This window comes from Carya illinoinensis, chromosome 16, assembly GCF_018687715.1.
Source record: "Carya illinoinensis cultivar Pawnee chromosome 16, C.illinoinensisPawnee_v1, whole genome shotgun sequence".
Taxonomy (NCBI): domain Eukaryota; kingdom Viridiplantae; phylum Streptophyta; class Magnoliopsida; order Fagales; family Juglandaceae; genus Carya; species Carya illinoinensis.
Genome location: NC_056767.1, coordinates 9,668,703 through 9,692,396, shown reverse-complemented (window position 1 = coordinate 9,692,396; position 23,694 = coordinate 9,668,703). Strand labels below are relative to the sequence as shown.

At 35.9% G+C, this 23,694-nt stretch overlaps 2 protein-coding genes and 1 pseudogene across 2 annotated transcripts; all 3 read left to right on the top strand.

Moving 5' to 3' along the window:
* The first annotated feature begins 10,559 nt into the window (after nt 1-10,559).
* On the top strand, nt 10,560-11,888 carry LOC122299672. The gene is made up of 2 exons (XM_043110071.1): nt 10,560-11,247; nt 11,347-11,888. The coding sequence occupies exons 1-2, from the start codon at nt 11,061-11,063 to the stop codon at nt 11,604-11,606; spliced, it is 447 nt and encodes a 148-aa protein (XP_042966005.1). The 5' UTR covers nt 10,560-11,060; the 3' UTR covers nt 11,607-11,888.
* A 4,001-nt stretch (nt 11,889-15,889) lies between these two features.
* LOC122298528 lies at nt 15,890-16,757 on the top strand. Its single transcript, XM_043108320.1, has 2 exons — nt 15,890-16,107; nt 16,245-16,757. Exons 1-2 carry the CDS (start codon nt 15,921-15,923, stop codon nt 16,499-16,501), a joined length of 444 nt encoding a protein of 147 aa, XP_042964254.1. The 5' UTR covers nt 15,890-15,920; the 3' UTR covers nt 16,502-16,757.
* A 3,489-nt stretch (nt 16,758-20,246) lies between these two features.
* On the top strand, nt 20,247-23,465 carry LOC122300015 (annotated as a pseudogene).
* The last annotated feature ends 229 nt before the right edge of the window (nt 23,466-23,694 follow it).

The following is a 23,694-nucleotide window of genomic DNA, read 5'->3' as shown; positions in this document are numbered from 1 at the left end:
CTTGTTCAAATCAAATCATTAGGAAGTATGTGCCTAATAATGAAATTTTTGGTGTTCTAAATTTTTGCCATACGGAAGCTTGTGGTGGGCATTTTTCAGCCCACAAAACAGTGGCTAAAATTCTTCAAAGTGGATTTTATTGGCCAATTATGTTCAAGGATGCCTTTAGTTTTTGTAAAACTTGTGAACCTTGTCAAAAATTAGGAGGAATCACTAGGAGAAATATGATACCTATGCAACCCATACTAGTGATTGAAATTTTTGATTGTTGGGGAATAGATTTTAAGGGACCATTTCCTTCTTCTTATGGCTATTTATACTTTTTGTTTGCTGTTAACTATGTTTCTAAGTGGGTTGAGGCAGCCCCTTGCAAATTTAATGATCATCAAATTGTTTTAAAATTTTTGAAAGAAAACATTTTTGCAAGGTTTGGCATGCCTAAAACCATAATTAGTGATAATGACACCCATTTTTGTAACATTTCTCGGCCTTAATGAAAAAGTATGGTATCCATCACAAAATCTCTACTCCCTGTCATTCTCAAACCAATGGACAAGCTGAACTAACAAATAGGTAAATTAAAAACATCCTTGAAAAAACAGTTAGCCCAAACAAGAAGGATTGGTCTTTGAGATTTTCTGATGCCTTGTGGGCTTATAGAACAACCTTTAAAACAATTTTGGGCATGTCTCCATATAGACTACTGTATGGTAAGACTTGCCATTTGCCTATAGAGCTGGAACATAAAGCGTATTAGGCCATTAAGCAATATAATTTTAATATTGATGAACCTGGTTCTGTGAGGAAATTGTAGCTGTCTAAGTTGGATGAGTTGAGGATGGATGCCTACAACAACTCTAGGTTGTCCAAAGAAAGAATGAAGAACTTCCATGACAAACACATCCAATGTAAGAATTTTGAGCCTGATCAACAAGTGTTATTGTACAACTCTCAGTTACACTTAGTTTCCTTGGTAAGTTGAGGTCTCAGTAGAGTGAGCCTTATGTGGTACAAACTATTTTTCCCCATGGTGCTATAGAAATAATGAATCCTTTCAATAATAACATTTTTAAGGTTAATGGTTAAAAGCTCAAGCATTTTATTTCTAACTTTGCACCTGAGGAATCTACTCTACATTTGTTTGATCCTAATTGATGGTTCTTGATCTATCCATTTATTTTCATTGTTTTCTTTTGTTCTTCAGTTTTCATTTTTATTTTGGCTGCATTCCTTTCAAAGTTGCACAGGTAATTCATTTTCCTCTTGCCTTCAATTTTTCTTTTCCTATTTGGTTCTTCTTATAGCTATTTTGCTCCTTAATTGCTCTATTTGTATAAATTCTTTCATTTCTCTTGCATCATTGAAGACAATGCTACAATCTAGTTGGGGGTGGAAGAGAATTTATTTTTCTGTTTGCATGCCTTAGACATATGTTGGTCCACCTTGGGGGAGTGCTGGTACTGAGTTCAAAGCAGATTAAGTTCCCTATTCTTGAATTTTACATGCTGGAAAGTAAATTGAAAAATGATTTGTTGAGGTCATGAAACATGTGAAATGTAGTGCAAATATGATTATATGTCAAAAGAGAGACTTATCAATTTTATTTAGTTGTTAAACGAATGGAAAGATATTAAAAGTTTTGTTAAAACACGCACAACACATGCCCAGAATGCCTAGAAAGACTACATTGGGTCATTGTTTATTGATTTACACTTTGGTTGTTTGGGACTCTAATGAATCATATCCTAATGGCTTAAGAAGAAATCTGAAGTGAATTAAATGAGAAAAGGGACAAGCCAATGATTAAAAAATAAATAAAAAAATAAATCCTTTAGGTGGATTAGTGGTAAGGGCCGACTTGTGAAAGTGTGGGTAGGCTCACATTCATAGGATTGATTCCCCCACTAGGAAAACCCGAAAAAAAACAACAACATATCTGATTTACATTTGTGTATTGGAAAATGCTGCCTATTACCAGGGTCCTTACTAAATAAAAGTAGGTGCCTTTTAAAGTGTGATAGTGTGAAAGCCACCACTACAATGGTTTTGAATTAGAGTAATACCATGTGGTTTTCTCAAATTAGCTGTTGTGATTGAAACTGTTAATGCTTCTTAGTAGTCGATCTTGGAATTCTAACCTCATTCCCATGCACTTAAGGAAAGCAAGCTTTGTTACATGTAATTCCCTTGGTTGATTTATTAAATTGTGTATAAATATCTCAGTTGATACTCAAATTCAGATTAATCTATCTTTAGTGTTCTTAAACTCAACAAGTTTATTTCATGGCATGTGATTTTCTGATTTTCTGAAATTGTAGTTGGCAACTTCCCATTTTATATGATTCCATTCACCTTATTTGCTAGAGACTAGCAAAAAGTCAGTTGGAGGGTGTGATAAATGATCAATTAAGAGATTTTAATACTCTTAAATATCTTGGGGTTAAAATAGCTTTATGTGTTAAAATAAGAGTATTAATTAGATAATGTGATTTAACTTTGTTTGGCATGTGAAATGATTTTCTTGTCCCTAATTAAATTCAGATAGACTCATGTAGCTTATGATGTTCTAGGATTTATCAAGAGTTAGAGCCTGGAAAGAAATTATCACGAGGCCCACGTACAAGAGCTGAAGCCTGAAGTCTATATTTAGAAATTATCACAAAGAGGCCCATGTGAAATGATTTTCTTGTCTCTAATTAAATTCAGATAAACTCATGTAACTTATGATGTTCGAGGATTTATCAAGAGTTAGAGCCTGGAAAAAAATTATCACAATGAGGCCCACGTACAAGAGCTGAAGCTTGAAGTCCATATTTAATTCAAGAAGGCCACTTGAATATGTAAATCAAATAAGCGCAAATCGTTGACTTGCAGAGGAAATAAAAGAGTGAACCCGTGTGCTTTTAGTGATTTACTTGGGAAATTTGGGGACCACGAGCAGCAGGGAAGTGCGATGATCGTGCCCTCTTGGACAATGCACACTCGAGAGAAGCAATGAAGCACGCCTCTTGGACGTAGGAGCAAGGCTGGTACGTGCAGCAAGCTGGTGCGTGGAGCTGCAGCTGGGATGAGCACGTTGGAGGCATGAATCGGTGCTGTACGTGTTGCGGGCTGAAGCAGAGGACAGAGGCAGATAAAAAAAGAAAAAGAAAACCACGCACGCGGGGGGCTTGTTCTTAATTTTATTTTTTTCCGCAGTTTACTTTTTGGGCGGCTTCATTTTTTACTTTTTCTTCTTGCTTTCATTTACGTTTCTGGGTAGAGGATTTTCTTTTCCATTCGTTCTAGGCGTTGTCTGGTATTTCTAGCTTAGATTTATTGCTGGTTTTATTTTCCTTTCGTTGGACAGCATTGTTTATTTTCTTTTCTCTAGCTTAGATTTGTTTTTCCTGGGCGAGAACATTCAGACCATTTGGTTTCATTTTCTTTTTGCTTGGTTTTATTTTAATTTTCAATTTCAGTTAGTTGGGCTTCTTCTTCATTGGAGGTAGTTTGTTTTTCTTGCTACTGGGTTTTATATTTTTTGGTTGTTATGGACAGCATTATTATTATCATTTTCTTTTTCTTCTGCTAGACTTTTATTTCAGTTCTTGGCGGCGGCGTTCTTCTTCGTTTATTTTTGGCTTTCGGTTCACTTTTATTTTGGGTTTCTTTTGCTCTCATATTTTGTTACTAGAAATATCATGTACAGCTAATTTCTAAAGCTTGGATTGTGGAATGAGATTCGATTTATTTTGGGTTCTAGTTTAATGCAATATTTTGTTGATAAATGATGATTTCTTTTTTTTTTTTTTTACTAATCGGATTTGAATTGGAAATAGATTGTAGCTCTTGTTCTTGATTTGTTGTTGACGTAAGGTACAACAAAAGCTTGAAAATTATCAATGCTTATCTCAGTTGATTGTTAATGTGTTTGGCTAGTAAAGTAGATAATCTCTTAAGAAAATATTGCAAAATTTAAGCATAATTTTTTATTTTCCGTTTATCAATACCTTGATTGGATTGTTAACCGAGAAAATTATCTAGGAACCGAAACAAAGAGTCTCATTCCTAGCCCAAGTGTTTGTTAATTTGTCTTTTTGATTAGAAAATTTAATTCCAGTTCTAACTTAATTTTTGTAGAAATGAAATTCATACTTTTTTTCTTAATTCATTTTCAAGATTCCTCACAGTGCATTTCATTTTATTTTTCATCTCTCATAGTCAATACATTTTTTGTAGCAAAAATTTCACAAATGCTTTGATAAACCTTTGTCCTTGTGGAATAAAATTCTGGAGTTATCCTTGATATAACTTTACACTTCTATACTTGGAAGCACTTTCGAGACCGAGTCAATTTTTACGTCAGACCTTTGGCCATATTTCCAAATTGTTGCGTCAACTCTAGTTGTCAGTTTGTGCTGCAAAAGATTTGTTAATTTGACTCCCCAAACTATTAAGCTGACGTTGAATAGATGCAAAGCAGTGCTGCCAAATAATAGTTGGATTAAGACATTGCAGCTCCAAAAAAAAATAATTTCGGACCACACTCTTATAGACACCATCTCTACCAAGCCAAAGGGAAGAAATGAAAGTCCATATCTAGAATTACCATTTTGCCTCCAGTAACAATTTTTATGGCATTAGAGTATTGGCATTGGATTATGTAAATGCAAATGTAAAATTTACATAATATGACTTGATTTTGCATTTGGCTATTCCACTCAAAATTTATTCCCACATTAGATTATCCATCTATTAGTCAAAATAATGATAAAATATTATAAATTTAATAATATATTTTTTAATTTTTTTCTATTAATTGAAACCAAACTACCCACAAATACATTCAGTTATAATATTTATGCTCACCACAAATACATTAAGTTACAAATCAAAAAACACAATACTGAACACAATATTTCTACCTATCACAAATATATTTAGTTACATCACAATACCATTGAAAAAAACCTGCCCATTACATTTTCACCTCAAAAAACACAATTGAGAAAAGTACAAGTCATCACTAATCGGGCGTTATACATTTCAGCCCATAAATACATTCAATTATAATATTTATGCTCACCACAAATACATTAAGTTACAAATCAAAAAACACAATACTGAACACAATACTTCTGCCCATCACAAATACATTCAGTTACATCACAACACTATTGAAAAAAAAACCTGCCCATTACATTTTCACCTCAAAAAAACACCATTGAGAAAAGCACAAGTCATCACTAACTGATGGTTATACATTTCAGCCCATCACAAAAATATACACCATTCCAAAAGTCAGCCCATCACAAAAATACACATACCTCCAAAAGTCAGCCCATCACTAATGTTACTACCCATCACAAAAAATCTAGACAATGTCCAATAACAAAGTTGTTGTCCAGTCACATGTATTTCTATTACATGTGACTGGAAGACCACTAAAATCAGACAAAGTATATGTTAAACATATACTACTATTAATTACAATGTCAAAATAAGCTAGACAAATACTTACACACCTCCAAAAGGTGTGGATGGGTCCTCGGATGGTGATGTGATTGCATACTCTTTCATTAAAGCGTTAAAAATTTCATCTTGAAGATGTTAGAAATAGATTTGCTGCTTTGGTTTCATCCCATCAATATCTAATTTCATTATTTTAGCTTCAAACTTCTTCTTCTTTAGTGCAAGATGTTCATCTCTATTTCGCTCCACCTTGCTGTAAAATTCCTTTCTCTCCACGTTGAATGTATTTCTGTTAGTAGTCAAGCGAGCTAAAGCATGGTTAAATTCAACATCTATTTCATCTCTAGACTTCCTCTTTCTTTCTTTTTCTTTCGCAGCCTTCTTTCCTGGAGGTCTCTCATGGATGACCTCCACATTGTCATCCAACATATCGTCGTCGTCTAGAGTTAAGCTAGCACTGCCCAGACGTCTTCTAGGTGCTTTCCTCCTTGTTGACAATGTTGACTGATATTGTTACCATTTTGGTCGGTGTCTCAATAGACACCAACAATGCTTCATGGTAAAATAAGAATTCTCATTTTCTTTGTACAATATTTTCGCCTTCTCAATCTCAAATGAATAAAGTGATAAAGTTAGTATGCAAATAAGCCCAAGCATATAAAAAACTAAAAGAAAAATAAAATTAATACCTTATCGACCTCCATGGTACCACTCGGATGTAAAGACTCTATTTGTGCTATAGCAGCACAAAACTTGTTTGTGCATTTTTGAATTGATTGCCATTGATTGGTCAATGATGCAATCGAACGTTCAAGAGTGTTTTTTTTTTATGCTCATGGTAGTATTCATAAATTCTTTCCCACATTTGTGTGGATTTTTGGTCAGTCCCCCGAATAGTATCAAGGCTAATGTTTAGCCAAGCTGAAACAAGGAGATTATCCTCCTCTGTGGTGAAAGACACACCTCGTTGAGATTTTTTAGTAGGTGGCCTTCGTTCACTTTCAGCTTGTGATGGTTGGACCACCACATTACCATATATGCTATTGAATGGGGTGCTGCCCTCCCCTTGCCCACCATTTTGTAATAGAGTGGTGAAAAAGGAATTCACATCAAATGAAGGCTCCATCCTTGAATAATTTAAAGTTCATCATAAAACATCAATATAAACATCAACTTATTAAACATATATTAAGAAATCGCATAATCACAAACAGCAACAGGAAAATTTGCTTTTAATAGCATCATTATCAATATCCATACATAATCACAAACAACAGCAAGAAAATTTGCTTTTAAAAGCATCATTATCAATATCCATACATAATCACAAACAGCAGTAGGAAAATTTGCTTTTAAACATACATAATCAATATTCATCCTTGTATTGTTGAAGAGAATTTGCTTTTAATAGCATAAAAAGAAAAAACAACAGCATCAGGAAAAGAAAACATAACAGCAGCAGCAAGAGAAAAAATAATAGGAGCTTGCTCAAACAAGAAGGGAAATTCATCCCATTAATGACTGCTGCTCAACAGGAGCTTGCTGCATTTGTCTCGGTAACAACCCAAGATTCAAGTTTTTAAACTTACTATCCATTGAACATATCAACAGATGGCACTTATCAATTTGTAGCTTTCTAATATTCACATGCTTATCCTGCAATCACCATATATGATGTGCACATCTGTGTTATTGTTACAGCTCCATTGAGCTTTCCTCCCCTCCCCCTGTCATCTTTCATGTATTTATTCTTTTCCTTTTTTGCTCACACAAGTTTTTATTTTTTGGTTTCATGAGTTTGCAATTAATTTTCTCTCTTTTGCTTCTTTATTTTATTTTTATTTTCTATTTTTATGTAGGATGAAGGAAAACTAAGGGAGGCGTTGACATTTGCAAATGTTTGTGGAGCAATTTGTACTACAAAGAAGGGAGCAATTCCAGCTCATCCATCCACCTTCCAAGCTCATGAGCTCATTAACAAGTCTTTAAGGCCTAATAAATGTCCTTTATCATCCTTGTTTTTAGGTTTTCCATCGGACTCTTCTATCTCCAAGCTGTCTAATTAATGTGTATGTGGGAATGGATAATAAGCAATTTACTTCGATTATTAGGAATTGGGAATCCCCTCCCTTGAAAATATATATATATATATATATCATGAAAATCATCTTGTATCCATGTGATTAAAAACTTTCCCTAAATCAGTTGGAGAGAGCTTGAATTGAGCCATCCATGGAGCTGAGAGACCTTAGTTGCAATGGCAAATTATCAAGTGTCTAAGCTAACTCTAAGCTAAGGGCAGATAGATGCAAGTGAAATAAACTTGAAATAGTGAAGATTCATGTACTATATAATTAATTCACACGTTTCCTAGTCCTACCAATCAAATCTTATTAGAAGACCGTATGCTTAGATGAAACTGAGCGAGGGAAAGCGACAAGTGGAAATGAGGAAAATATCAAAAATAGTGATAAAACTTCAATTAGCTGTAAACAAAACAAATCCCCACTAGCCTTACAAGCACCACACTACACTAATCCTTTTTCCTCCACATTTACTAACCATATTTGATTAAGTGGCTGCCTTTAAAGACTAAACAGACAGACACCCCATTGTGAATTTGACTCTACATGATAAACTTATTTAACAAGGCAAGAGATAGCGTGCAGAATAAATTAGCAATGCTACACTTTACTTTCATTTTCCCTCTAATCCAATGAACATGAACCCCAAGGTATTCTGTTTTACAAGGGGATAATTACACTGACCTATGGATGTGGTTTTTACAAATAAACAATAACACATAAATTTGCCGCATCCTAATAGTAACTATTAGCTCAAAGAGATATGGACAATCGAGAGAGTTTGCTCTGCCTAACTTGTGCTATTTCTATACTATCCCAGTCGTTTAACTTGAGACGCACAATGACACCAAAGCCAACTCATACACCAGGACCTGCTACAAAATTCAAAGTCACTGCAATTTTGGAGAAATAAATGCTATTCGCCATGTTTTCTATTGTCGAAGAGAAGCAGCATCCAAGGGAAGGTGAAATACAATCAGTCAATCACACAGAGAAGGTGAAATAGCACTTGAAACAATGTTTTCAACTAAAACAACCACAAAAGCTAAGACTAAAAAGCTTGTAATCAAAAAAGAAAACAGAAAAGAAGAAAGCAAAAAAGGGAATATAAAGTAGTCTTGCATATAAAACAAACCAAGGGAATTGCCCCACAAAATGGAGTACTACCAAGAAAAGGAGCAACCTTTATCACAAATCTGATGAAAAGAAACAAAACCTAGATAATGAAGCATCAAGCCACCGTGCGACATAAATCATTTTTAATCTCAAATGCCCAAAATGAAAATGAAGCAAAGAAAATCAGAGAGAGAAATGAAATGTACGCACCTAGACGATGATGTTGGGAAATCCTTCTTGGAGTTTTCGGATGCTGGGTTGAACGAAAATGGTGAAGAGGAGATGGAGAGTGGGAACGAAAATGGGGAAGAGGAGAGGAGGGAGCTCGGTTGTGTTCTTGGGAAACTGACTTTCTAGGGAAAAAGTAACTGGTGCTGTACTTTATTGAATAAAAATAAGGTTTGGTTTTTGTACAGTAGTCTTGCATATATGACCGTCGAGTTTGATTTACTGTAACTCAAAGTCATTTATTTTGCAGTTGGATAATCCAATGCAGATGATTTTATATGTAATTGAGTTAAATTTTGCATTTCATTGACATTTGGATAATCCAATGCCAATGCTCAATCTTAGGGAAGATCCCTACTGTCTTCGCCCTTCGCACACTAGTGACTTCATGGAAATGGATTATTTTCTTAAGCATATAGTTATCAAAATTCTCACAATCAAGATAAGAACATATAGACAGTAAAACTCAATGGTTACTCATCTCATAAAAAAATTACATTACAAAGGGTATGCCTATCTATTAAATCTTAGATAACTTAAGATGCCTCCAGAGTCAGGCAATGGAAAACGGAAACTAAAGTAGCAGAACTCCTCATATCTATGTTAAATTGCAATTCTTGACTTCAAAAAGCCACCAAGATCCTTAAGGTTATGAATGCTATATGGAAATCTCAAAGTGAGGGATACTTCCAGGGCAATCACACCATGTTTCTATAAACTTCATTTTAATTTGGACTGTAAAAGTAGGAATCGTAACATTTTATCCTTCCAATCTCCTCTTACTTGGTGTTTCACACATTTCAAATAAGAATCTAATGTTATCTTCCCAAGCCCCTGTAACATGGTAATAAATTATAATCACAACAAAACCAAAAAATAAGTGACCCTTTGAGTCATGCCAACAAAAAGGAAGACTATAACCAATACCCACAACCATGTTATAAGGTAGGGTAACAAAACTTTCACCGGTAAACTTCATTTTTAAACTTTTTCTTTCATATAAGAAGGTTAAAAATGGCTAACTTTTCTTCCAGCTGAATTATTCTTGTTCCAATTTCTTAGTTTACAAATCTATTATAAAGCTATTAAACATTTTAGATTCAGACCCCATCAAACCAGAAATATCAACTATGATATCCAATATTTTTAGTTAAAACATGCATCATGAAAATCCATTCTCAATGAAGTTGGATATGAGAAGAAGCAGGGCAGTACCCTTTGTAGTGGTTAAAACTGGAGACATAAACCAACCACAAACACATTTTCGTTTGTATACCTTAACCACAAACAATGGTTCCCAAAAGAAAAACTTTCACCACAAAAGATCATACAGAAAAATATTGAAGATCCTGTTGTAGTCCCTATCCCACCCATATAAATGCCGCAAGAACTAATAAACCCCAATTGGCTTCAGCTAAAATCCAGAACAGATCACCAACCAGTTTGGTCACGACGTTGGCCCAGCTAGGAATTGCCGACCGCTTTTTGTTGACTGTGGTGCTAGTGATAAACCTAAAAAGCAAAGGCGCACGTTGAGTAAGTCAAAGTTGGGGCAAACAACAACATTACAACAACATCACTTTAGAGAAAAAAACAAGCCTCTAATTCCATCCCTTAAAAGTTGCGCAGCTTTGTAATTTCATTGTGCTAGATAGCCACAGAGAGAGAGAGGGATGACCGAGTGACAGTTACAGAGAGAGAGAGAGAGCGCGAGCGAGAGAGACACGAACGGAGACCAAGAGAAAGAGAGAGACTCACCGGCGAGGAGAGGAGGCGGCAGCAGGCGGACGGACGGTGTGAGGAGGGGCAACTTCGCCAAGTTCACAGAGGAGAGAGAGACTTCCCGTAGTAGTGTAGACACAAGAGATGCCGTTGGTTGACCGTAGAAACCGTTGTGTTAAAAGGTTACATCTATATCGGACCCCGCCGCCCAACAAGAGCTGTTTTTGGATGACCTTACTTCCTCACTAATAATAACCATAAGCATCATTTTGTACTCCTAATGCAAACTTACCAAAATTATGAATACTAAAACTCATCTGATTGTCAACCCTTTTGAATTGAATTATTTGAAACATTTTGCCTTAGTTTTCCTATATAAACCCATTTTACCATCCATTTCATTCCATTCCACCTTAGTTTTCTTTCAAGCTAAGGCCATATATTGGAGGATTCTATATGAGAATGAAGATGGCTTTTACTTTTGGTGCACAAGGATTCATTCTACTTGCAATTGCAGCCTCTTTCTTGGTAATTGGTGAGGCTAGAACCATTGTTGTTGGAGGCTCAGAAGGCTGGCGTCCTGGCTTCAACTACACAGATTGGGCTCTCAAAACAAGTCCTTTCTACCTGAACGATAAATTAGGTAAATAACATTGGTCATTACTTTGATATATATGGCATTAAATTGATATATATAATATTTAGTTTAAGTTCTAACAATGTTGCCATTTTTTTGCACTAGTATTCAAATATGCACCCCCAAGCGACACCTATGTTGCTCCAAATGTTTACCTACTACCAAACCTATATAGCTATAGGACATGTAACTTCAACAGCGCGAAGCTACTGGCAACCGAAACACAAGGAAGTGGTGAAGGTTTTGAGTTTGTGCTGATCAACAAGTGGAGGCCTGTATACTTTGCTTCTGCTGCGGAGCATGGCAGTCACTGCAGTGAGGGGCAGATGAAGTTCTTTGTTATTCCACTGCCACATCCAAATTAGTTATCGATGACCTTAATGATGCCGGAGCGCTTGAAAAAGATGTAGTTAGTGCTTGCTATTTGTCGTTCATCTGGTTTTACTTGTAGGGTACAAAAACATTCAATCATGCAGATCTGCATGATTGATGCATACCAATAAAAGGGTTTGTTCCCAATTACTTTGTTCTGGTTTAAGTTTCGAACACTTTATGGCTTTTAGGGAAACAAGTGTGAGAGGAATATTTGTGTTTCTTCTTGATATATCTGCATAAATTAAATAAAACAGCCGGCCTTTGCTTTTAAATTGTCATGCTTTCTTATATCTCCATAGAAATGTGAAGGTATCGTATAATTGCACAAAGGTCATAAAAGACGTATAGTAGCCCTTTTATATATGTAGCCGTTCTATATTGTGGCCCATCTCAAACTTTATTCGCGGGATGAGAAGCCCACTATTGTAGAAATGATGAGCGTATAGTTTTTTATAACTTGGTTTTGAATTGGGGGTATTTGTCTTAAGGGTAATGTTATATTCATTGACAAAAATCACCAAAAGTTTTTATCGATAGTGTAATTTTTTTTAAACACTTCAACATTTAAAAAAAAAAAAATACAAACTCATTAAAAAAACACTTTCTTAACCACTAAGTAAAAAAAAAAAAAAACAAAATCGGTAGACTTTGTCAGTAACCTTTCTCAGTGGGAATATCATTACCCTTATTTTAAATACGAGATTAGAATAAAAAGTCAATATTTTTTTATTTATTGAAGTTTTCCAAATGATCAACTGGGTCTCAGGATTCGTCATACATATCTCTATCTATGGGACTTTGAATTTTGCTTGAAGTGGTACGGCCATTACCACCGCACTGTAGGGCAGATCCGTATGATTCAGCAACAATTCGACTAAGTATGATCCTTCCATCCTTAGGGCCATCTCCTCGCACTTATCAACGAGACTGTGCAGGTTGTCGTGCAACCTCTTCTTTTCCAACTCTTCAGCATTTTCCCCTCCAACGCTTTGTGCTTCTCCTTCTAGTTGCTTATTATGACTTGGTAATGTGGCTACGCTAAGTTCAGCGTCGCGATGCCTTAGGTCTTCATTCTCCCACTAAAGATCCTCCATTACTGTCGTGACTTGCTTTATTTTCTCTTCGGTTTCTGCAAATCGTGCATCCATATCTATAGGGATCATGTCTTGATAACGATTTGCTTAAGAACGCGAGGTAGTTGGCATCTAAAAATCATGTTGGAGTTTGATAGAAATTGAATTGACTTATAGATTTAGCAAAGATCCCATAGACGGCGCTAGTGTTTGGGATGTGTTCCACCTGCCGCACACCAACGCACTCTATCTGCAACAAAGAAAGACGATGGCCTAGTGTGCCCAATACATCTCCGATGCCTAAGTCAACGATACGTAGAATGAGTTACTACTAAAGTTCTAAATTGAAAGTTACTTTAGTCCCTACCTTCTTACCATATATATAGGCATGGTAAATCATTGATAAGTACCAATTATATGCTTGATCCTCTTGTTGCTCTTATCGGTTAATTTATACACTTGACATGATGGTCATCCCGAGATTGGCAGGCTTATCGAATCTCACTAACTTGATTATCTTATATGTCATATTTGGTGGTTAAAAAATGGATTCGTATTGGTCTCTAAGACCTAGACAACTAATCCATTCTGGCCTCGGGCTTGCATTAGTTGGGCCTCCTGATTGTTTTTGTTTCTTGTTGAGGATTATAAAGGTCCCTCCACAACTATAATATATAACCATTCTTGTCAATAAAGTTTTACAAATAACCCTCGCATTTAGGAAGAAACGGTGGGCTTCTGCCTCTTCAAAGGTTTATACAAAAGCTTTCTATAAACATTAGAAAAGTAGATTTTGCTAGTCACAATTTTCTTCTTGTACATTGAAGTGATAGTAACAAAAAGCGAATTTATCATTGCAAGGAGAGTATATGAAATAATTATTATGTGGAAATATAATAAGAAGTTGGATAATTTCAGGTCTCAATATCAACACTAGAAATGAAAAAGAGATATACAGGAGAAACTCGAACTCAAACTACATACTTGCCTTAGCTGCTACAGGGGGCACATTCCCCTGAACCCCATCCCAAGTTATAACCGTTGTCTCCCTAGTTATAGTACTCCTACCTCCAAAGATCGGTTCACTTGCTACTTAAGATGAAAATAAATGGCTTGATGGTGAGACAAATGATTCCACAAAAAAGAAGAAGAAGAAGAAGCATAAAACAAGAAAAGTTCAATAAAAGTTAGAGTTTTGAGAACAAGAGAGAAATATGATAAACCAATTAGAGAGATGAGCAAATACATAAGAGATTTTATTTGATATTTTTTATGTTCTCTCATTGAATTCTCAATTTTCTCTAAATGGGACTCTTTGTTTTTAAAGATTCTACTTGGGAGTTTTTTGGGGGCTTCTTTTGCTAAGGACTTTAGATGACTGTCTAAATTGCCTCGTTAAAGAGCCGATCTAGTTTTTACCTCTCGAACAAATACCAAACACCAAAGGGGCCGAAGTACTATTGTTGAGTATATGATCACATACTTATTTTGAAAAATAATATTTGCAGTTGTAAAATATACAAGTGCCATGCAGTTTATTTGAAAAAAGTGAATAAATACGAAACCACATAAAAAATTAATTTTTAATAATAGATCTTATATACTCTATTTCAAAATGATTGCGCGCGCAGCGCGTGTATACTCTATGACTGTATGTAATATTACTCATTTATTTTAAGGGTAAACGTGACTATCTCCATGATTTATTACTATATTTTAAACTTACATGATAAGATATTATTTTTTTGCAGCTCGTAAACTATATATTTCAGAATTTCACAATCAGTTTATCGATAGCTAGATACATTCATTCAAAATAGTAATAAACTCAAATGGGAAAACATGTAAAAGAACACAAAGGCCTTTGACATGTGCAATTTTTCATCAAAGTTGTTCTTCTTTTTATGTTATTTAACATCGTGCATTAGACGTGGTTGCAATAATGGACAGAGATTAATAAATCATTCATGCATAAACTTTATGATAATAAGGTTGAAGTTGTACATATTGAATGAAAATTTAGGAATATAAGTGAGAAAGAGTTGATTTTACTTGAATAAAATATTATTTACATTATTGCTTATACATCAAATTAACGTGAAACATAAAAGATAAATAATAAAAATAATTAGTCAACTACCTACATGCGTAACTTAATTGGTTGAATATTCTTCATGCATGAGTGCTCCACAGCCACGGGTCATGTTTCTCATGTTGTGGATTTGAGTGCATCTTTGATCAAGTTAATGATAGTGTAAAATCACATTTTAAACCATGAAATGAGAGGCTGACACGGATTATTTTCTTAAAAATGTGAAATGCATCCTATCATTTCTCCAAATTAATATATAAAAAAAAATTGTAATACTCAAACTTCGCATTAATTATTATTTCTACCAAAAAAAAAAAAAAGAACTCACATTTTGAAAAGATAGAAAGAAACCGAAACAGAAACATATATACCATATTATACCCAAGTTTCTTGAGAAAGTTGATTTGGAAATGATAGGAAAAAGAAGGAATTACAGTTCAAAAATCTAATTAATTCTTTATCTACTAAAAAAGAAGCTGTCCGAGCATTAATTTAATAGCTAGCCTTGACATTCAACATCTTGGATTTCGACCAAACAAAGAAGATGGCCGCCGAACAAATTGAAACAAAGCATGATTGGAACCATTAGCTCAATATAATCATAAGTCCGATTAGATCATGATTATTCATGTTAAAGGTTCCATATAGTATAGGTTAGGTTATTAACTTTGCTTTTAATTAGGTTATGGTTTATGGAATGTAAAAAGATCATTTGGAGTTCTTGTTGAAATTTAACGATCTCAAATAAAAGAGAGATAGACATGAGAAGTGAGTCTAACACCATTTAATTCATTTATTTTCATAATGAGAAATGATATTTACGGTCATAGAATGCACAAGTGTCGTACGCTCATTAAAAAAAAAAAGAGTAAATATGATTCATATAAAAAATTAATTTTTTAATAATAAATTCTACAATCTTTTTCAAAAATAGTACGCAATATTTCCACAACTCTTGACTAAAAGGTTACATCTAGATCGACCCGCCGACCAAAATGAGTTGTTTTTGGATGAAACTTAACAAATTATGAATATTTTGCCTTAGTTTTCCTATATAAACCCACTTTACCAGCCATTTCATTTCATTCCACCTTGGTTTTCTTTCAAGCTAAGGCCATATATATATTGGAGGATTCTATATGAGAATAAAGATGGCTTTTACTTTTGGTGCACAAGGATTCATTCTACTTGCATTTGTAGCCTCTTTCTGGGTAGTTAGTGAGGCTAGAACCATTGTTGTCGGAGGCTCAGAAGGCTGGCGTGCTGGCATCAACTACACAGATTGGGCTCTCAAAACAAGTCCTTTCTACCTGAACGATAAATTAGGTGAGTAATATTGGCCATTACGTTGATATATATGGCATTAAATTGAAAATTAATATCACTTAAACTATTGAATTTAGCCATGATATTTAGTTCAAGTTCTAACAATCTTCCCTTTTTTTTTTTTTTTTTTGCACTAGTATTCAAATATGCACTCCCAAGTGACACCTCCATTGCTCCAAATGTTTACCTACTACCAAACCTGTTGTGCTACAGGAAATGTAACTTCAGAAGTGCAAAGCTGTTGGCAAATGAAACACAGGGAAGTGGTGAAGGTTTTGAGTTTGTGCTGAACGAGTTGAGGCCTGCATACTTTGCTTGTGCTGCAGAGGATGGCAGGCACTGTAGTGAGGAGCGGATGAAGTTCTTTGCTATTCCAAGGCGGCATCCAAATTAGTTATCGATGGCCTTAACATTGCCAGACGACTTGAAAAAGGTGCAGGCAGTGCTTGTTGTCCGCTGTTCATCTGGTTTTACTTTTAGGGTAGAAAAACATTCAATCATGCAGATGATCTGCATGATTAATGGATATCAATAAAAGGGTTTGTTCCCAATTACTTTGTTTTAAGTTTCGTACACTTTATGGCTCTTAGGGAAACAAGTGGGAGAGGAATATTTGTGTTTCTTCTTCATATATCAGCATGAATTAAATAAAACAGCCTTTGCTTTTTAATTTAGCTTGCTTTCTTATATCCTTCGTTTCTGAAATTATGTGCTGTTCTCTCCATAGAAATGTAAAGGAATGGTATAATTGATCAATTGGTCATAAAAGACGTATTGTAGCCTTTTATATACATATAGCCGTTCGGCCCGTTCTATACTGTGCCCATCTCCAAACTTTATTCACGAGACGAGAAGCCCACAATTGTAGAAATAATTTTAAATTTAGTGTGTAATTTATTTTAAGGATAATGTTACGGTCACCGAAAAAATTACCAAAATTTTTTATCGAAGGTGTAATTTTTATCAAACATTTTTTAAAACGCTGCAACATTTAAAAAAAAATTATAAACTCATTAAAAAACACTTTCTTAACCATTAAGTTAAAAAACCAAAAAAATAAAGAAACAAGGTAGACTTTATTAATAACCTTTCCTGGCAAAAATATCATTTCCCTTATTTAAAATACGAGATTAGAATAAAAAATTCATATTTTTTTATGAATGGTATAATCATGTTAGTTTGTTGCAAATGAGTGATTAAATAGTTTTAAGAGGTATAATTATTTTTTGTGATTACCTCCATTGTGTATGTTGATGGGTTGAAGACGTGATTGCTTTCGTGTCCAGAAATTATTTGATGTATTATATGATATAACTCTCATTCTTATAATATTTGAGCAATATTTTCAAAGAGAATTGTTTAGTTTAGGAAGAGGATTACAAAAGGTTAGTTAAAAATGATGGGACATGATATAGTGTATTAAGTGATGTTAATATGTAAGTTTTGTTTCGTATTTTTCCTTATAGATGCAGCACTCCTTGATCTTTTGAAAATTCATGTTAACATTAGTTCCTTGATTATTTTAAAACTACACTGGCCTTTTATTTCTTGCAAAATATATAATATTACATTTTAATTTTTATCATAATTAAACACAATTAGGGTTGCAAATAAATCTAGTTGAGTTGAAGTTGAATAAGGATACTCAAGCTCGATTAGCACGTTTACTCATTCGAACTCGAATTGAAGTCAAATAAATCTCGAATATTTTTGTTTGAATTCGACTTGTTAGCCATTAATATTATTCGAATTCAGCTTGAACCAAACTAAGAATAAACAAATGACTTGAGGTTGAGTAGCTGAAACTCATTTTGTTTTTTAAATTCTGAAGCTTATCTTTTGAATAATGAAAAAGAAAACCTTAATAAACAATTTAACTATTTAACCAATTAGTTTTTATTAAAAATTTCTTATAGTATAACTTTGTATAAAAATAAATAAACTTATAGTTATAAATTGGAAAGCTATTACATAAGATAAATGTAATAAACTAAAGTAGTTAATATATACGGAATCATAGATAATATAATAAATCCAAAGTTCTAGTTGAATGATATATTATTATACAAATTAAATAAATATATAATAAATATATTAAATAAAGTAAACTATAAATAAATTAATGATATAATTAAGTATATAAAATATTAATAATATGTGATAAATATAACACATACATATATGACACATTATGACCTTCAAAACGAGTTCAAACGAGTCAAGTCGAGTTTGTATGAACTTTGTTTATGAGTCTAAACCGAGTTGAGCCAAGTTTATACAGATTTTGCTTGTTTAATAGTCGAACCTATATTAGTTTTTGTGAACATCTTATTTCTTAAATAAATCGAGTTCGAACAGAGTATACACAAGCCAAACTCAAACTATTCATGAGCTGCTATATTCATTTGCAACCTTAAACACTATGTTTGAATTTTTGTCTGTGGGCAATGTCCAGTACTATTAAATACAATGGGTCTACATCTTGTATCTATATCTCTATGAATTATTGAACTGATTGTAGTTAAAAGAATTGTGGAAAACCCTATTGGTTACCAACAATAATTTTCAAGAAACCAATACATGGTCAAATACATCAATGAAAGCCCAATTTTTTGAACAAGGTCTCACTTCCTTCGCAATCACATCCTTGGTAAAATCCTAGAATCCCACAAGCGTACTTTTAGTCCTATAACGACTTCTAGCTCGACATGAGAAGATCTAGAAGCTCCTAGTTTCATTTGTAATAATTCAAGTCGGTTACTTTACCACTGCCTTACCATCAATGTATATATAAGTGTACAATTAATTCATTAATAACACACAAAACCATTCACACTTAATTAATTTTTAACATGGTATTAGAGCAAAATCTTTTAAGTCTCTCGCTTCTATCTTACAATGGCTGCCCCTCCCTTATCTGTCTTTTTTAGTTGGTGATCCTCAAAATCCTTATTATCTCCATCATGGAAAAAATCCTGATTCCTTGTATCTCAACCACTTCTTGGAGAGAACTATTAGACCTAGAGTAGGTCAATGCTGATGGCCCTAACAACCAAGAACAAGTTCAACTTGAATGACAGTACTTATGTAAAACCTTTTGATGTGAATGCTCCTCTGTTTACCGCTTGGCAACAATGCAATACTATGGTTCTATCATGGTTGTTGAACGATGTATCTAAAGAAATTGCTACTAGTCTTCTTTACTTGAATTCTAATGAAAGAGTATGGACTGATTTTAGAGAACGATTTATGCAAAGTAACGGACCAAGAAGTTTTCAACTAAGGAAGTCAATCACTTCATTATCTCAACATCAAATGCATGTTAGTGCTTATTTTACAAAACTTGAGGGTTTTTGGGATGATCTAGTGAATTATAAACTGATATTAGACTATACTTGTGGTGCTTTGAAAAGTGTAACAAGCTAGTGGAATGAAACAAAAATCTCACTTCGAGGGGAGGATCCTCCAGGAAAATGGAAAGCATAATGAGAGAAATTATATGTGACTGAATTGTATATTTCTGTATAAAATCGCAAGTCTATTCTTACGAGATATATCCCTGATTCTTGACACAGAATTGGGCACAAGTAAGAGTTACTCATGGTGCATCTAAGAAACATAACTAGGAAATATAAAGAGTCCATTTGCCCAAAAGGGCTCAAATACGAAAGAACTAGTGGACCGAAGTCCTTACAACAACTATTAATGAAACCAAACAATAATAAAATATAACAAAGGCCCAGACGCTCATGCTGCAGCCCATGAAGTAGCCTAGCCCACGGTCCATGTACTTCAAGCTCCCAACCTTAATCCTTCTAAGTCCCAATCCCCTTTTGTCTCTTACCTTTTCATCTCAGCAACCCTAAGCCCTTTCTTCCCACGCCGTCGACTCCTTGGTTGTCGCCGCTATCGATGGCCCAGAGTGTTACAAAACTTTTTCTTGATTTTCAATAGCAAGAACATGTGATGCAATTCTTGATGGGTTCGATGAAAGTTTTTTGGAAGTTTGAGGCCAAATCATAATTTTTGTTCCACTACCTCCCATCAATAAGTCTTTTCTCTTGTACTTCCAAGAAGAAAGACAAAGGAGAAATATTCTAATAGATCTTTGACTGTTGAGTTGGTAAAGCAGTTCCTAGTAAATTTGGTGGTGGAAAGAATTTTGTACCCAAGAGAAACCATCTTGTTGTACACATTGTGGTCTTCAAGGTCATATTGTAGACAAATGCTACAATACCATGCCTAAGTCCCCTGGAAGGGGGTGTCGGAGATGGTGAGAGCCCCGTTGTGCCCAGACCCTGTTGCACCACGAGGCGCTTTTGGCAAGTCGGGTTGTTTGGGAATGCAAACCCAATTGGGTGGTAAATTCCGTCCAAGGCTAAATATGGGTGAGAGTTCGATAGCAAACAAGTACCGCAAGAGAAAGATGAAAATGACTTTGAAAAGAGAGTCAAAGAGTGCTTGAAATTTTCAAGAGGGAAGCGGATGGGGGCTGGCGATATGCCTCGGTCGGATGTGAAACGGTGTATGCCGATTTTCTGATCGACTCAGGGTGTGGACTAATGTGGATTGAGGTGGCGGCCCAAACACGGGTTATAGTCATGCCCGTGGAGATGTCATTGCCGCGATCGTGGCTGGCAACACGTGCCGTAAGGCATGCTTCGACATCTACGTGCTCCTCGCATCAACTTGTGGGCACCCCATTCGGCCTATCTTGAAACATGGATTAAGGAGTCTGACATGTGTGCGAGTCAATGGGCTAGTAAACCCATAAGGTGCAAGGAAGCTGATTGGTGGGATTCCCTTGTGGGTTGCACCACTGATCGACCATGATCTTCTGAGAAGAGTTCGAGTGAGAGCATACCTGTCTTGACTTGAAAAATGGTGAACTATGCCTGAGCGGGGTGAAGCCGGAGGAAATTTTGGTGGAGGCCCACAACGATATTGATGTGCAAATCGTTCGTTTGACTTGGGTATAGGGGCAAATGACTAATCGAACAGTCTAGTAGCTGGTTCCCTCTAATGTTTTCCTCAGGATAACTGGAGCCCACGAGTGAGTTCTATCGGGTAAAGCCAATGATTAGAGGCATTGGGGGCGCAATGCCCTCGACCTATTCTCAAAATTCAAATAGGTAGGACAACATGACTGTTTTGTTGAGTTGTGCCAAGGAATTAAGAGCTCCAAGTGGGCCATTTTTGATAAGCAGAACTGGCGAAGTGGGATGAACTGAAAGCCTGGTTACGACACCCAACTGCACGCTAACCTAGAACCCACAAAGGGTGTTGGTCGATTAAGATAGCAGGACGATGGTCATGGAAGTCAAAATCTCCTAAGGAGTGTGTAACAACTCACCTGCCGAATCAACTAGCCTCGAAAATGGATGGCATTGAAGCGCACAACCTATACCCAACCCTCGGGGAAAGTGCCAGGCCCCGATGAGTAAAAGAGTGCAGTGATTGCTGCAAAACCTAGGGCGCGAGCCCCGATGAAGCGGTCGTCGGTGCAAATCTTGGTGGTAGTAGCAAATATTCAAATGAGAACTTTGAAAGCCGAAGAGGGTAAACACTTGCACATGGGTTAGTCGATCCTAAGAGACGAGGGAAGCCCATCTGACAGCATGCTGCACGTGAGCTTTGAAAAGGAATCGGGTTAAAATTCTTGAACCGAGACGTGGTGGTTGACGGCAATGATAGGGAGTCCAGAGACGTCGGTGGGGGCCTTAGGAAGAGTTATCTTTTCTGTTTAACAGCTTGCCCACCCTAGAAACAACTTAGCAGGTGGTAAGGTCCAGTGGCTGGAAAAGCACTACACTTCGCATGGTGTTCAGTGCACCCCTAGCGGCCCTTAAAAATCTAGAGGACTGAGTGCCATCCACTCCTGGTCGTACTTAAAACCATATGAGGTCTCCAAGGTGAACAACGTCTGGTTGATAGAACAATGTAGGCAAGGGAAGTTAGCAAAATGGATTCGTAACCTCAAGAAAAGGATTGGCTCTGAGGGCTAGGCATGGGGTCTTAGTCCCAAACCTATCGGTGGACTACTCAAGCTGCTCCAGAGGTGAGAGCGGGTCGCTGCGTGCTATTGGGGGACAAACTAGGAACGATCACTTTGGCAGTCTTCCTTGGGCATCGAAAAATCGACTCAAAACTGGTACGGACAAGGGGAATATGACTGTTTAATAAAAATAAAGCATTGCGATGGTCCCTGCTGATGCTCACGCAATGTGATTTCTACCCAATGCTCAGAATGTCAAAGTGAAGAAATTCTACCTAGCCCCGGTAAACAACGGGAGTAACTATGACTTTCTTAAGGTAGCCAAATGCCTCGTCATCTAATTAGTGATGTGCATGAATGGATTAACGAGATTCCCACTGTCCCTATCTACTATCCAGTGAAACCACAGCCAAGGGAACGGGCTTGGCAGAATCAACGGGGAAAGAAGACCCTGTTGAGCTTGACTCTAGTCTGACTTTGTGAAACGATTTGAGAGGTGTAGGATAAGTGGGAGCCAAAAGGTGAAAGTGAAATACTACTACTTTTAACGTTATTTTACTTATTCTGTAAATCAGAGGCAAGGCATTGCCCCTCTTTCTGGACCCAAGGCTTGTTTCAGCTGGCCGATTCGGGCATAAGACATTATCAGGTGGAGAGTTTGGCTACAACGGCCCATTTGTTAAAAGATAACGCAGGTGTCCTAAGATGAGCTCAACGAGAACAGAAATCCCGTGTGGAACAAAAGGGTAAAAGCTCATTTGATTCTGATTTCCAGTACAAATACAAACCATGAAAGCGTGGCCTATCAATCCTTTGGACCTTCAGAATTTGAAGGCAGAGGTGTTAGAAAAGTTACCATAGGAATAACTAGCTTGTGGCAACCAAGAATTCATAGGTGTTACTTTCTTATCCTTCGATGTCGGCTTTTCCTATCATAGTGAAGCATAATTCACCAAGTGTTGGATTGTTCACACACCAATAAGGAATGTGAGCTGGGTTTAAACCATCGTGAGATGGGTTAGTTTTACCCTACTGACAGTGTCGTAATAGTGATTCAACCTAGTACGAGAGGAACCATTGATTCACATAATTGGTCATTGCGCTTGGTTAAAAAGCCAGTGGCGTGGATGTTCAACATATTACCTAATCTTTATTTCTATTCTACAACTTTGTCCTCTCTAGGTTTTCCTACATAGAGGTTTTCCGTCTGCCTTAGTGCAGTTTCCTGTCTCTTACGTTGATTTTTTTGCTTCGATTCATGGAGTTGTCTCTCCATGATTTGTACCAACGCCTCTCCTTGACTGAAAAGGAAACTGAGGAGGTTGTGGTCGCGCCTAAGAATCTCCGATCTACTACCATTTGTGGTGAGAAATGTCTGCTTTTGCAGTTACTTACTACGCGTCACTATAACAAGTTGGTGTTCAAGAATACAATGCAAAAAGCCTGGCGACTGATTAGGGGTGTTAAATTTCAGGATTTAAACTCGTCGCTCATGCTTGCAGAGTTTGAAGACTGCTCCGATAAGGAAAAAGTTCTACGGGAAGGTCCCTGGTCTTTTGACAAACATTTGGTTATGTTGAAAGAGGTTCATG

What these genes read in the sequence shown, in the direction of transcription:
- LOC122299672 (XM_043110071.1), top strand. Translation starts at nt 11,061, where the DNA reads ATGAGAATGAAGATGGCTTTTACTTTTGGTGCACAAGGATTCATTCTA. An exon ending in CTACCTGAACGATAAATTAG is followed by an intron (nt 11,248 to 11,346) that starts GTAAATAACATT and finishes TTTTTGCACTAG; the next exon opens with TATTCAAATATGCACCCCCA.
- LOC122298528 (XM_043108320.1), top strand. Translation starts at nt 15,921, where the DNA reads ATGAGAATAAAGATGGCTTTTACTTTTGGTGCACAAGGATTCATTCTA. An exon ending in CTACCTGAACGATAAATTAG is followed by an intron (nt 16,108 to 16,244) that starts GTGAGTAATATT and finishes TTTTTGCACTAG; the next exon opens with TATTCAAATATGCACTCCCA.